General features: G+C 49.0%; 3 protein-coding genes across 3 annotated transcripts; 1 reads left to right on the forward strand and 2 right to left on the reverse strand.

The window, feature by feature from the left end:
* Positions 1-36: 36 nt before the first annotated feature.
* LOC144088277 (uncharacterized) lies at positions 37-2,395 on the reverse strand. The gene is made up of 9 exons (XM_077618602.1): positions 1,938-2,395; positions 1,425-1,505; positions 1,244-1,355; positions 1,080-1,165; positions 823-960; positions 572-685; positions 377-445; positions 197-303; positions 37-106 (listed from the first exon to the last, which is right to left on the reverse strand). The coding sequence occupies exons 1-9, from the start codon at positions 2,133-2,135 to the stop codon at positions 37-39; spliced, it is 975 nt and encodes a 324-aa protein (XP_077474728.1). The 5' UTR covers positions 2,136-2,395.
* A 266-nt stretch (positions 2,396-2,661) lies between these two features.
* Positions 2,662-6,605, reverse strand: mfsd11 (major facilitator superfamily domain containing 11). Its single transcript, XM_077618603.1, has 11 exons — positions 6,286-6,605; positions 5,450-5,608; positions 5,335-5,390; positions 4,906-5,190; positions 4,738-4,796; positions 4,471-4,664; positions 4,250-4,274; positions 4,017-4,199; positions 3,189-3,489; positions 2,969-3,104; positions 2,662-2,814 (listed from the first exon to the last, which is right to left on the reverse strand). Exons 2-11 carry the CDS (start codon positions 5,543-5,545, stop codon positions 2,662-2,664), a joined length of 1,488 nt encoding a protein of 495 aa, XP_077474729.1. The 5' UTR covers positions 5,546-5,608; positions 6,286-6,605.
* Positions 6,606-7,185: 580 nt separating this feature from the next.
* On the forward strand, positions 7,186-13,479 carry rapgefl1 (Rap guanine nucleotide exchange factor (GEF)-like 1). Its single transcript, XM_077619852.1, has 15 exons — positions 7,186-7,673; positions 8,025-8,284; positions 9,612-9,690; positions 9,939-10,116; positions 10,181-10,278; positions 10,350-10,462; positions 10,714-10,881; positions 11,006-11,103; positions 11,297-11,419; positions 11,491-11,669; positions 12,307-12,397; positions 12,508-12,558; positions 12,633-12,785; positions 12,858-12,912; positions 12,988-13,479. The coding sequence occupies exons 1-15, from the start codon at positions 7,423-7,425 to the stop codon at positions 13,110-13,112; spliced, it is 2,022 nt and encodes a 673-aa protein (XP_077475978.1). The 5' UTR covers positions 7,186-7,422; the 3' UTR covers positions 13,113-13,479.
* Positions 13,480-13,616: the final 137 nt, after the last annotated feature.

The raw sequence follows: 13,616 nt of genomic DNA on the forward strand, positions 1-13,616 counted from the left end.
TATATTAAATTTATTTGTGATTTTTTTTCAGAGCACTCACGCCGCATAAAGTTGCATCACGATGTGACGATCACATGACAGACAGTGATGTGTGTCCAGCAGCTGTCTGCACACACACACACACGTAAAAACAAGAACAGAAAGCTGTTTCACAAACAGTAAAAAATATTTCATTCAATGATGATCCACGACCTACTTTCTGATGGCGGCGGCGGTGTCGTCGCCACGGACTTCACGCGGAGCGTCTTCCGTCTTTTGGTGGTTCCTCGGTAAATTCTTCAAGTGAGCTTCCAACTGCTTCTTCTGCGACACAGGTGCGCTCAAAACGCGACAGAACGCATCGCAAACTGTCGTCGCCAAGACTGAGGAATCTTACCACTTCGCCATGAAGCGACCGTTTGTCCACTTTGATCTCCTGCAGGTTTTCAGAGGTCCTCAGCAGGTGCTATAAAAACAATGTCAAAAGTCAAAGTCATGTTTGGCATGTTGTGAAACTTTGTAGCCATTAATTAAAGGTATATGTGTTGTTGTGTAAAAGCAGTATGTTGTTTTCTAATGTGTGTCTGTTTACCTGGATGTGTACATGTTTGAGTTTGTTGTCATCACGGAGACTCCCAATGGCTTCTTGGAGTTTGTCACACTCACGTTGAAGTTTCAAGATGGACGCCGGCATGCTCCCTGAGAGCTGCACGCATGAATGCAGAAATGAAAACACACACACACACTCCAAAAACATTCATTTCCACACACAAATATACACATCTGTACACACAGACATACACACACGGACAAACATGTCGGGCCGTGTTGGTTTTTGTCGACCTCGTCCACGGCGGTGGCCATCTTGGGCTCTGCCGGAAGACTCAAATTTCTGGCCAGTTCGGTGGTACTTTGAATTCTTTTCTTGGAGAGGTCAGATGTCAACTTCATGCGGTCCAAAGCCCTTTGGAGGTCGTCCAGCTGAGGTAGGACGTCGACAAACGTCCGAAAAATAGCGTGACGTCATTGAAATAATGGTCATTGAGGGCGAGGTGCAGCTGTCCGATTTGCTTTGTGTATTACAAATGGGCGTGGCCTACTTGGCAGCATTCCTTGGTCAGACGCTCGATGGCGTCCTCGTGAAGCCTCACGCGCTCGTCCAGGTGTCGGCACGCCTCTCGCTGGTCTGAATGACGATGGGAAAACGCCACGTGACTGCGTGAAAACAAAACAGAAAAATATCAGACGTGGACGCCAAGCCGACCCGTGTCGCAGACGAGTCGTCGCAGGACATCCATCTGCTCGCCGTCGGCCTTTTGGGTCTCTAACGCATCTATGCGAGCTTCCAGCCGCACGCCCGCGTCCTTCAGCTCACCCTGCGGGTAGACGGTAACTCGTTTAGGACCGAAAGACGATAAGCGCGAGTCAGTGTGTCGGGAAGAAACCTGTTGGCGGACGTGGAGCTCCTCGGATTGAAGCTTCAGGGCTGTCGTCTGTGCCTGGAAGTCCTCGACCAGCTTCAGGACCTGAAACAAAATTCAATCATCTCATTCCCTTTCATATCAACCACACGTCCAGCCAGTTTGATCTTTTTTTTGTGCAAAATTCCTTGTTTGACCATGGTGACCTTTGACCCATTGCCAAATTTGCAACGTGCAACCCAGCTATGAAAATCACACAGTAACAAGCAAATGTGCATTTTTTTGGGTGTAATAGTATCATAGTGCCACATCCAATATGGCGGCACAGCACCTATTCTTGATATAATAGGGCATCACTGTGTTGCCATCATGTTAACACTGTATTTATGTACAAAAATATATATATTTTGTTCCCCCTTTAGCTCTTTTCGTTCCTTATTATGATTATTTTTTACTTTCTAAAGGAAATGTTAGTTTTAAACCGGAATTGAGTTAATTATATCGACAACAGTGACTTTAGTAAAAGTAAAGTGTAACCTGGGCGAGTCCGTCCTCGCAGGCCCGAATTCGAACGAGAATCTCCGAACCGCGAGCCCGCTCGTCCCGTATTCCCAAGCGGGTGAGGAGGGCGAGGAGAAGCCGGCGCAGGGAGCCCAAGTCCAGCACCCCCGTGCGGGCCCCCCCGAAACTGTCGTCCAGGAGCTCCTCGAAGGTCGCGTCGTCGTCTCGCCGCATCGTCCTACGCCGCCGTCGCTTCTTTCCTTTCGCCTGTCCGGCTGCGTGGTCCTGCGCATGCGCTTGTTGACGGCCGGTGGCATTCGCGTCTGGCGTTGCCAAGCAACGTGATGTGCCTTCAGGTGACTGTCAGGAAAAAAAGATACTGAAGCACTTGAACTTGATTTTCAAAATGACTATGCAAAGTAAGGGTTAAAAAGATGAATAAATAAAGGAAGACCATGTATAGTAAGGCTTTTCCCTTAAACAAATAACCTGTATATATATTTCCTCTAACTAATTCTACTGCACAGTAGAAAATCCCACTTCAGTGTCATTGACGTCAATAGACGTTTAATCTATCGCCATCAATGACACTGAAAGAATTCAAATTTTCTTGCCGCTTGCTTGAAGTGGAGAAAAATGTAACCACAAGTTTAGCTCGTGTATTTTAATTTCATATTTTTACATTTTAACAGCATTCGTGGTAAACATTTTTTTCCCTTCTTGTCATTGATCAAGTTCATTAAAAATCCTAAAATCTTCATCAGTTTCCGTCTTGGCACGCGAGGGCCTGTGCGCGCCGCTTGGCGGCGAAGAAAGTCAGCGTTCCGACAAAGCCCAACGCCACCATGATGAGGAGCTGCCAGCTCAGCGCCAGGAAGTTGCTGTAAAAGAACGCCAACGCCGCCAGGATGGACTGAAAAATCAAGCAAGGCATTTGCTGTCAGGAATTTAACTGGCACATTTATATATCTGTCATACTTTGATTTTTCATTGATCGTCAATACGGCAATCCCTTGATTATCCTCGTGGCAGATTAGCGAAAAGCTAACAATATATTGACTCCCCACCTGTATGAACTTGAAGACGGCGAAGGCGGGGGCGCTGTTGTTTCGAAAGGTGAAGCCGATGATGCTGAGTAGTTGCGTGTTAAAGCAGCTGTCGCCCAAACCCAACAGGAAGCTGCAGAGCAAGGCCACGCCCACACTAAGAAACAGATGCACACACAGACTCGTTGGAGATGACGTTGAAATGCATTCGAGAGAGATGTTTTTTCTTGATGATGGGAACCTGGGTTGGATATAAGCGGGGAGGTGCGTGCCCTCCTCGGGTGCCAGAGGGGCGTCGTCGGCGATGTTGATGAAGATGAGGAAGAAGGCCAGGTAGTGCGCCAGCAGGCCCAGCGTCACCACCGGGTTGCGGCCCAGTCGGCCGCGTTTGTCCAGCAAACCGAAGGCGACGCCGCCCGAAATCTCGCCCAAGCCCACGAAGATGCCCGACAGGCCCACCAGGCTCTTGGCGTCCGGCCCGAAGGCCCGCGTGGCACCCACGCAGGTGCCGTACACGCCGCTGTAGAAGGTCAGCTCCACGCCTGGAGAGGGCGCAAGTGACTGCGTTAGTCATCATTTCTATTTTGGGCAAGGAAAGAGGCAATACATTTCCCTTATTCCATCTTTTTTTTAAAGTACATGTTTTTTTGTGATTATTTAAAAAAATATGTACATATTTTTTTAAATAATTAATAACAAAAATAATCTATATTTAAACTTTTTTTAATAAACCCCCTAACACTGCTTTTTAAAAATGTATTTCTGTTCTTGGTTAAATAAAGAAGGGGAAACCCCAAACAGTCCAATCTTTTACATTTAGATATTGAATAAGAGGAATAAAACTTGTCAACGTTCTCTGATTTTTGTAGATTTCAGGGAAAGAAGCCTGATTTATTTTCTAAAGAATCCAAATGGAACACAAGAAGACACATGGAGTATGTCTATAATGTTAATAGTCAAATTTCCAATTTTTTTTGTTATGCCCCATGAACATTTATACCTAAAATGTTGCCCCTGGACTTCAAGAACAGAAAATAACATGGCAAACATTCCTGGAGCTGCAAGTCACCTGTGTACGCAATGGCCAGGCTGAGTAGCAACATCTCCTTGGTCACCAGCATCTTGCACGCTTGCACTGCGGAAGGGAAATTACTAAGTTTCCAAGTTAGCAGGACGGCGCCACAAGTCTGCTGCGGTGTGACACCTACCGAAAGCGTCCGCCGCCTGCCCGCAGGCGTGACAGTTAGAGAACCTGCAAAAAAAAGGAGACCCATTATGAACACGACATGGACAAGCGGCTACATTGGGCGATAGGAAAAGTGCCCGTCTGCATGTTACAATTGTTTTGTCATTTTCAATAAAAAATTGCCTGATCCCTGACCATTTTTGGTCATGGGAGAAATAAATTAAATAAAAAAACAGTGCTGTTACCCATATATGTGGCGGCTCGCCAATGTTATTGTAAAAAGTGGAAAAGTTTTGCGTTTTGTCATCTACTGCCCTCATGCGGTCAAGTTGCGCACCCATGAAGGCAAAAAAAATGTCTGTGTTTTGGAGTACCCAAGTGTACTTTCGCCCGAGTCAGACGGGAGCAGAGGGGCTTCCGACGAGTCACTGGGCGCGCCCTCCGGGTCGGCTGTCCGGATCAGGAAGAAGAGAAAGCAGCCCACCAGGCTGATGACCGTCAAGGAGATGAACACGGTTTGACGGTCTTTATCTGCAGGGAGAAAACACGCAGGCGTTAGACACGTGCATACGTCCGGCGCCGCGTTCGACATGCCGCCTCCTACCCGAGATGTGCTCGTGTCCGTGCCAGGCGCAAAAGATGTACAGGTTCCCAAACAGTAAGCTAGCAAAGCAAATCATCTTTGTCAACACAATGTCCTCATAAGAACAATAACTTAAATAAACATAACATCAGGATGTATTTGTTGATTTCATTGGTTAGCGATCATCACCTGAACTGCAGCAGCGCCCAAAAGATGCCGCTGTTCCTGCCGATGGTGGTGGGGCCCGAGTTGATGGCCAGCACGTTGCCCTGCGCCGTCCACAACACGGCGGCGCCCGTGCCCACCAGCACCGACGCGGTGTAGAAGCTCCACGTGTACGGGTACACGAAGACGGCGATGTAGGCGCTGTAGAGCAGCCCGCTGAAAAACATGGAAAGCTGCGCCCCCGCCACTGCCACCACCGACGGCGCCAGGAGATTGGACGCCGAGAACACGCCGTAGATGATGGCCATGCTGTGACAAAACACGCATTTAGCTGCGGATTTGAGCCATTCAAAATGGCCGACACGCTAATGTATGGTCACTTTCTGTTGTTCTTTGCAAATTGTTTTGAGGTCGACATTCCTTACGAGGCCATGGCGAACGTGGCGGGCTTACCTGGTGTAGCCACTAGCGTGGAAAGTGGTGCTATTGAAACTCTTGATGACAGTTTGCTGCAAGAAAACGGATGGGTGAGCATCAGCGAGGCGATATTGGCGGGCGCCCAGCCTACCTCGATGTTCCCGCATGTCTGGAAGGCGGTGAAGATGAACATGAAGCCCACCCCCAGAACAATGATGTTCATCAGCTTCTTTCCCTCGGGACTCATGTTGAAGCTCGTCCGATGCGGAGTCCAAAGATGTCACGACATCTGTCGATTGTTTTCCTGGGTCTGATAATGACAACACAAAGGGCAAATTCACACAGATTGATTTCACAACACAGCAGTTACACTGCAACATTTGAATTTTGCTGAGCCAAACTGTGCTAAAGTCCCTTTTTCCACAAAATGTCTTCTTAAATGGCTTAAACAGTCACTTGTACCGTGATGTCACTTCCTCATTTGTAAACAAAAATCACTCAATCAGTTAAAAAAGCACATTGGGCAAAAGTACTTGTGTATATGGATGGATACTTAAAAAATAAGATAACCCTGAAACCTGTTCCAATGTTGGAAATCTTGAGTGAATGTAAACACTCCAAAACAATGTTTGATTAACTTGGTAGAATGGAATTTATGATTGGTAGTTCGTTTAGCTTTCATGCGATCAAAACACAGTTTGAAAAACAACAATTGAAAAATCCTACAACTCAAACATAATGCCTTTCTTGATTTTTCCCCCCCACAATAACACTTTATACCGCGAGTGACTATTTTGGGTAATTAAAAACAAGCTCAAAAAAGGTTTCGCTGTCAACCCTCCCAGTTCAAATGGTTTGGACACACGCACTTGTCATTTTAAGCAGATTCGCAAACACATACAGTCACTGAACCTATTCATTCAGGGAAAAAGTCACATACAAATAAAACTTTGGAATGAATGATGATATAAAATGATATTGACTTACCTTCTAAATTCGTTTCGCTTGATGCTAACCACTCGTCTATGGAAAAACACGTGTAGGCTACAAAACAAAAGGGAGCTAGTTGCTAGCTATTAGCACTTGTTTTCACGGGTCCAAACCGGCTCGAAAGCCATCAGCCGGCCGACTTCTCCAATATGATGGCCCGGCAATTCCAAGCGGAAGACGAATGTGAAAAATATGAAATCATGTGAGGGTGAGCGAATGTCAGCTGACCTGCGACGTCATAAGCTAACGCCACTGTTAGCATCACAAGCTAGATTCAGAGTGCATGTTGCACGTGTATAATTGTTTTTATTTTATTTTATTTTCGTTATTATAGATAATGTTTGACACATATCCAAGTGACATTAGATATTTAGCTGTTATGTTTAATTAAGTTTGAGTTTAAAAATTGTAAATGTTATGTGGTCGTTGACTGTTCTGTTAAATAAAGTTTTTGAAAAAACAGACTTGTAAACAGGAAGAGAGTAAAGGGACGCCTTTGTGAAATGCATCCAGTTTTGTAGATTGCTTTTCTGACGACCTATTTTTTTATGATTTCGGATTTAAAAAAAATATATAAATATTTATACAGTGTGACGATTCATTTCAGATAGTTGCATTTTTTAATGTTCCTATAGAATTTTATTCAAATTGATTCAACCAGACTAATTATTGAAACGCCATTTTATCGCTTACAAATAAGGTTTCTCAAATGTGGCCACAATCAATAAGGCGGACAATCTGGCGTATTTACGTCCACTTAATAAATACAGTTTGTGTGATGAATCTACGTGTTGTTGGCCGTGCCCCTGACGTCAAACGTCAATGACGTCGGGCCGCAACGTGACGTGACGCTTTTTCCGGGGCGCGCGACTGCAGCAGGCAGAGGGGGCGGGGCTTGTGCCGCGCGAACGTGCACTTGTCATCGAGCGGAGCTACTCGAAGAACGAGGGTGGGGGGGCGGCTTTGGGGCGGGGGCGGAGGCTGACGGAGGCTGCGGCATCCGACGGACATCAAGCGTCGACGGAGACGCTCGCTTGTGATGTAGACGCGCAATTTTTTTATCCCCCCGTCCCGTCCCGTCCTGTCCCGTCCCATCCTGTCCTTCTTACCCCCCCACCCCCGCGGCGCCCCACCATGCCGGCGGGGATGAAGCCGCTCGAGAAGTTCCTCAAGAAGCAGACGAGCGCGCTCGGCCGAGCCGGAGGAGGACCGGGAGGAGCGGGAGGACCTGGCGCTGGAGGAGGCGGCGGAGGAGGAGGAGGAGGAGCGGACAAGGCCGGCGGAGGGAACGCCGCGTCTCGGCGGAGAGCTAGCCTCTCGCGCGTCGTCCCCTTCTTCAGGGAGCCTTCTCCGGAAGGGGGGCAGCAGGCCCGCGAGGTCTTCAGGTACGGAGCGGAGGTGTGTGTGTGGGGGGAGGGGAGGTGTTGGGGGGTCTTCTGCGGGGGCCGCCGTCGTTACGCAACGCGCGGAACAGGGTGACGTCAAGAGCATCCTTTTTGCTGCCTCGATCAGGTTAAAAAACAACAACATAGCATTTCCACAAATTGATTGGAAATTCATTAACGTCGGGATGCAATGGATCAAATTTGATTACATAGCAAGTGTCGGGAAATTGACGAGATAATGATCACGTTGCAATTTGAATGTGGGCTGCGCGTCATTTTGCATTCCAAGATAGCGCCGCAGCGTCGTCGCCGTTTGCAGCTGACCTTTCACCGTTGAAATCTCACCCCCAGCCCCGACAGCGAGGAAGCCCCCCCATGGCCGCCGGCGGCCGCCTCGCTCAACGGCTCGGCCTGCGGCGACGTGCGCAGCCCGTCCTTGTCCAGCGACGAACAGAGCTCCGAAGCCAGCCTGGCGGCGGAGAACGTGGGCGGCGGCTACTGGGTACCGGGGGCGGCTTCCGGGGGGGGCGCCATTCACGCCGACACGCCGGAAAACATCATGCTCGCCGTGCTGGACGGCGTGGCGGGGAAACGCTATATCAACTGCACAGGTGAGAAATGTGGGAAGACGCCGTGCCCGACTTGTTGCCGGCCAATCGGATCATTCGTCACAAGTGAGTTAACTCGGGTGTAGTTTTTGATGACAGTTAACTCACAAGTGACTTGTGTCAATCTTTGTCAACCGTCCCACCTCAAATGGATTGGACTTTTGTTGCCATCAATGCTAGCCAACGAGCTAGCTCATGCGCAAAGAAATGAGATCAATTGTAAGAAGCAAATTCATTGAAATCAAACCCTAATAGTACTTTAAAAGGATTGGATGTCTGTTGCCTTCAATGCCAGTGAATTAATTTGCTCATACACTGCCATTTCAAAAGGATTGGACGCCTGTCAGCATCAATGACGGCAAATGAGTTAACTCACTGAGTAAAAAAAAATAGTTCATGCATAAGTTAGTGAATGAACGGCTTAACTCATTCCTACCTATCCTCCCACTTCAAAATGATTAGCCGTCTAGCACCCTCAATGTCGGCAGATGAGCTAACTCACAAATGACTAAGTTGACTCATTCATCGCCGTCAATGGCAGCAGCTGAATGAGCTAACGCTTGTCGTTAGCTCCCTCAATGCAAACCCTCCCAGTCCAAATGGATTGGACGACTTTGACAGTGAATACATTCAAAAAGTGGACCTGAATTCCACTGCATTGAAAATCAAGGTATAATGCTTAGAGAAGGCGCCACGGGGGTGTGCAAAAACCAGTTGAGACGTGTGTGTTTGTGCAAAAGTGAGTGTGTGTGTGTGTGTGTGCGCGTGCTTACATAATCGCTGCGGTGATTATAATAGCCAATGGTGTGTTCATGCCTGTTTGTGCCGGAATGTTGAACACACACGACAACGTATTCTTGTTTTCCAAAATACCTCCGCAACTTGCCGACACCCGATTGGACGGCCTTCGTGCCGTCCAGTTTGACCAGATTTCCAACGTTAGTTGGTGCTCCCGCGTCTCCGTGGCAACCGTCTGCAGAGAGGCGGGCCCCCTGGTGGGACACGCCTACTGCTGCACGTTAGCCTCCGCCCACACACACACGTGCAACACTTTCAAATGCTAACTCGTTAATTGCCATTGACACGTATAGACATCCAATCCATTTAGAAGGGGAAAGTCGGCATTGAACAATTGAATTTTGGTGCCGTCAATAACGGTAGAAGTCCAAGCCGTTGGGACTGGGAGGGCTGGGGTCGGCGAGTTAACGATGAACCGAGGTGGTCTTGCTCCAAAGTTCGTTGGGTATTTTGGTGTATTTGGATTCTTCATTTGTATCCAACATAAATTTCTTGCAAATGTAAACGTGCCGATTTTTCTTTGCGCTTGCAGAGACGTTGCTGGATGACTTCATGTTGACGCACTCCATCTTCCTGACGACTGATACCTTCCAGCAAGTTCTACTACAGCAGTATCCTTAAGCCTTCAGCGTCCGATGAGAATGTGCCGAAACACCCCCCAAAATTTCCAGGAAACACAGAGATGCATTCTACAGAAATGGCATTTTCTAGTTTTTAGAATCTTTACAATTCATCTGGTTTGTCTAGAACTTCAAGACTGATGGACATCCATCGACGTTTTGCCTTTTCGATTCCATGGCGCTCATGTCCATGTCTGTTAAAATCATTTGTCTTCTTGCATCCTTGACACGACGCTCATGTTCTGCCTGGAGGAAGCAGGGGATGGGGAGGAGCCGGGAGAGGGAGGGCGGGGCCGGCCGGACGAGGAGGCGGAGTCCGATGACCTGAACAGGAAGCGGGCCGTGCTCGGCGTGGCCTTCCGCTACCTGGAAACGTACCGGGAACTCCTGCAGGAGGAGGGGGACAAGTTTCCCAAGGTACTGGTCCAAAAGAACCAACTGGCAGGACCCATCCTGGTGACCACCGCTCGTGTCTTCACAGGAGTTGTACACGTGCGCTCTTCGGGAATTGAGTCGACATCCCGACCTGGTGGACCACGTGGTTAAATTGGAACGCTGGACGCAAATCTTACGCTGCCCGTAGGTGCCCACTCGCGGACGCGCCCAAGCGCACCGCCAAGCGTGACCCCCCCGCACGTCCTTCTTTTCAGTTGCAACGAGGAGAAGGAGAGTCGGCGGAAGCAGGTGCGACCGCTCTTCCGACATTTTCGAAGAATCGACGCCTGCCTGCAACCCAGGGAAGCCTTCAGGGGCTCTGACGAAAGTAGGACGCGCTCGGAGGCCGGGCTCTGTCAGTGGTGGGCGGAGCCTTTTTGTAGTTGCTCTAAAAAAACATTCATTTTCTGTAATCTAACCCTCGATATCAGAACTGTGGGGCGACCTGCTAACCATTAGTGTACCATACCACCGCTTCCAAAAGTACAAAACGCATTGAAGTTGGCCTTAGCCCACTCACCACTGAAGGCTAAGCACCAGGCTATCGCTACGCTACGCTAACGGCAACGGCGCGCGCAGTTTTCTGCAGGGTGTACACGCCGGACCATTCGTACGTGACCATTCGCAGTCGGCTGTCGTGCCGCGTGGGCGACATCTTGGCACTGGTGCGGGAGAAGCTGCAGTACAGCGACGAGCAGCCCACGCTGCCCGCCAAACTGGTCCTGGTCGCCGTCACGTCGGCCGGAGGTGAGCCCCCCGGTCGCCGACGTCATGGTCACCCAGTAAATGACATCCCACCCGGTCACCCAGTAAAATGACATCCCAGTCGCCGTGACTACCACTCGTCCCACCCGTGCTTTTGCGCCCGCAGAAAAGGCCGTGTTCCGGCCCAGCGACGAGGCCGTTTTCACTACGTTGGGGGTCAACACGCACCTCTTCACGTGCCAACCCTCCGAGCTTGAGTCCCTGGTCAGTAAGTGCGCACGTGTACTTCGATTTAAAAAAAACAAAATGATTTTCAACCCTATGAAGTACACCGCAGCAAATGTGCATTTCTAGTGTCGCCGTCTGGTGGCCAGTGTGGGTAATGACCCATTTGGGAAATTTCAACCTGTTTTTTGGCATGAAAATGACGAGTTTGCCGTTTTTCCCGGCCCCCCAGCTGCCTCTCCCCGAAGAGATCCACTGGACGCCAGGTGACAGCAAACTTCACGACATGTCGGCGGAGGAGGTGGCCAATCAGCTGGTGGCTTTCGACTGGGAGCTCTTCAGCTGTGTCCACGAAGTAGCCGCCCCGCTAGGTCGCCGCCGCCCGTCTGTCGTTACCAACTCGACTCAACTCACGCCACCCCGCAGGTGGAATTTGTGTGCTACGTGTTCCATGGCGAGCGCTCGCGCTGGCGCCCCCTCAACCTGGAGCTGGTACTGCAGCGCTGCAGCGAGGTTCAGCATTGGGTCGCCACGGAGACGCTGCAGTGCCAATCGCTGCCAAAACGCGTCCAGCTGCTACGAAAGTTCATCAAGATCGCGGCACTGTGAGGACATTCATTTTCTGATCGGGGGGGGGGGGGGGGTGCTGGAGCCTATTAGCAGCAACTTGAATTGATGACCAGCCAGTCACGAGGCACAACCATTTACGCTCACACTAGGGGCAATTTAGCATACAATTAGCCTAGCATGCATGTTTTGGGGATGTGGAACAAAACCAGAGTGCCCGGAGAAAACCCACACAAGCCCAGGGAGAACATGCAGTGGTGGACAGGTTCAAAGTAGTGCGACTTTACTAAATTTGGGTCACTAAAAGAGTTAAAAGTTTTAGTTTTGGGTGATTTTGGCGATCCTAGTGGACAAAAGCGGCAGTGCATTTCTTTTTTTGACTGACCACCAACAGCTTGTTATCTGGTGTTTGATAGGCTAAAAAAGTTAATATATTAACTTAGTTTTAGTTTTGGGTGTTTTTAGCGATCCCAGTGGACAAAAGCGGTAGTGCATATTTTTTTTTTGACTAACCACCAATAGCTTGTTATCTGGTGTTTGATAGGCAAAAAAAAAGTTAATATATTACATTAACAGCTTAAAGAGCTAGCCAAATAATGACTGTTAGGAGGGTCCACAAAGTCAATTTAGAGCACAACGTCTGCCATATTTAGATCATAAAAACGTCTGTTTCAGCTGTAAACAACAACAGGACCTCCTGTCCTTCTTGGCCGTGCTTCTCGGTTTGGACAACCCGGCACTGAGCAGACTGCGCCTCACCTGGGAGGTAACGCAAATCCATTTTTAAAAAGTATCCAACTCTACAGTGCATTTTGATCAAAGATTTTGCGTCCAGCTTTTCCGTTTGAGTCCATTTTATTGTGTTTTTGGCGGCAGGGCCTCCCCGGGAAGTTCCGGAAACAGTTTCAACAGTTTGAAAACATCACGGTGGGTCGATTTTTTAAAAAAAATTCTAGCCTCTTCTTTTTCTAGACTCATTCAATATTTCCGCCACATCACAGGATCCTTCCAGAAACCACAAATCGTACCGAGACCTGATCGGCGCCCTGACGCCGCCGCTCATCCCCTTCACGCCTCTCCTGCTCAAAGATTTGACGTTTCTGCACGAGAGTTGTAAAACGTTTCACGGTCAGCTCGTCAACTTTGAAAAGATGGTGAGAAAACGCGCCAGCGTTGCTTGCAACGCTTTTTGTCCACCCCATCGAAATGTTTTTTTTTTTGCACAGCACAAAGTGGCCGAGATGGTGCGATGCATCCGCAGATACCGCAGCGGACAACTGGGTAAGCCCGCTGAACACCATAAAACAAATCACCCGCCCACCCCCAGCTAACGTCACGGTTGTCCCCTCCTGCTAGTCACGGACACGGAGACATCGCCATCCCATTTGCAGACCAAAGCGTACGTCAGGCAGCTGCACGTGATCGACAACCAGAACCTGCTCTTCGACTTGTCCTGCAAACTGGAACCCAGAGACTCGTAGTCGCCCCCGAAAAAGGGGGACGGAGCTCGTCATCCCCTTCCCGCTCTTCTTTTTCCTCTTTGGCTGATCAGGACTGGCGTGGCGGCCATTTTGGCTCAATATTTTCTCGCTTTCTTTCCCTTCCGTTCCGTTCCCTGCCTTCTTCTTTCTCTTCAGCTGCGTTCCGTGTCATTTTCCTCACTTTCTTTTCCTTTCCTTGAATTATTTCCATTCCTCACTTCCTTTCTTCCTCTTCTTTTTCTGTATTTATTTATTTATTTATTTACCTTCCTGAGTGTTCATCAGCTCACTTTCTTCTCTAGTATTTTTTTCCTGATCTCACTTACTACCTTTTCCCCAATATGTCCCTTTTCCGACTTTCTTTCCCTTTTCCGACTTCCTTTTTTCCCTTTTCCACCGGCGTTTTTTGGGGCGACTAGGACTAAGAGCTCCTCCCCGCCGCCATTTTGTTGCCACTTTTGCGTGCTGGAGCACTTTGACGACCCTCAGGGCTGCGAGGTTTTG

Source organism: Stigmatopora argus, chromosome 14 (genome assembly GCF_051989625.1).
Source record: "Stigmatopora argus isolate UIUO_Sarg chromosome 14, RoL_Sarg_1.0, whole genome shotgun sequence".
NCBI lineage: Eukaryota > Metazoa > Chordata > Actinopteri > Syngnathiformes > Syngnathidae > Stigmatopora > Stigmatopora argus.

What these genes read in the sequence shown, in the direction of transcription:
- mfsd11 (XM_077618603.1), bottom strand. Translation starts at nt 5,545, where the DNA reads ATGAGTCCCGAGGGAAAGAAGCTGATGAACATCATTGTTCTGGGGGTG. An exon ending in CACGCTAGTGGCTACACCAG is followed by an intron (nt 5,191 to 5,334) that starts GTAAGCCCGCCA and finishes GTTTTGTCACAG; the next exon opens with CATGGCCATCATCTACGGCG. An exon ending in CCGTCTTCAAGTTCATACAG is followed by an intron (nt 2,815 to 2,968) that starts GTGGGGAGTCAA and finishes TTGATTTTTCAG; the next exon opens with TCCATCCTGGCGGCGTTGGC.
- LOC144088277 (XM_077618602.1), bottom strand. Translation starts at nt 2,135, where the DNA reads ATGCGGCGAGACGACGACGCGACCTTCGAGGAGCTCCTGGACGACAGT. An exon ending in AGCTCCACGTCCGCCAACAG is followed by an intron (nt 1,356 to 1,424) that starts GTTTCTTCCCGA and finishes GTCTACCCGCAG; the next exon opens with GGTGAGCTGAAGGACGCGGG. An exon ending in ACCGCCGCCGCCATCAGAAA is followed by an intron (nt 107 to 196) that starts GTAGGTCGTGGA and finishes GTGTGTGTGCAG; the next exon opens with ACAGCTGCTGGACACACATC.
- rapgefl1 (XM_077619852.1), top strand. Translation starts at nt 7,423, where the DNA reads ATGCCGGCGGGGATGAAGCCGCTCGAGAAGTTCCTCAAGAAGCAGACG. An exon ending in AGGGGGACAAGTTTCCCAAG is followed by an intron (nt 10,117 to 10,180) that starts GTACTGGTCCAA and finishes GTGTCTTCACAG; the next exon opens with GAGTTGTACACGTGCGCTCT. An exon ending in AACAGTTTGAAAACATCACG is followed by an intron (nt 12,559 to 12,632) that starts GTGGGTCGATTT and finishes GCCACATCACAG; the next exon opens with GATCCTTCCAGAAACCACAA.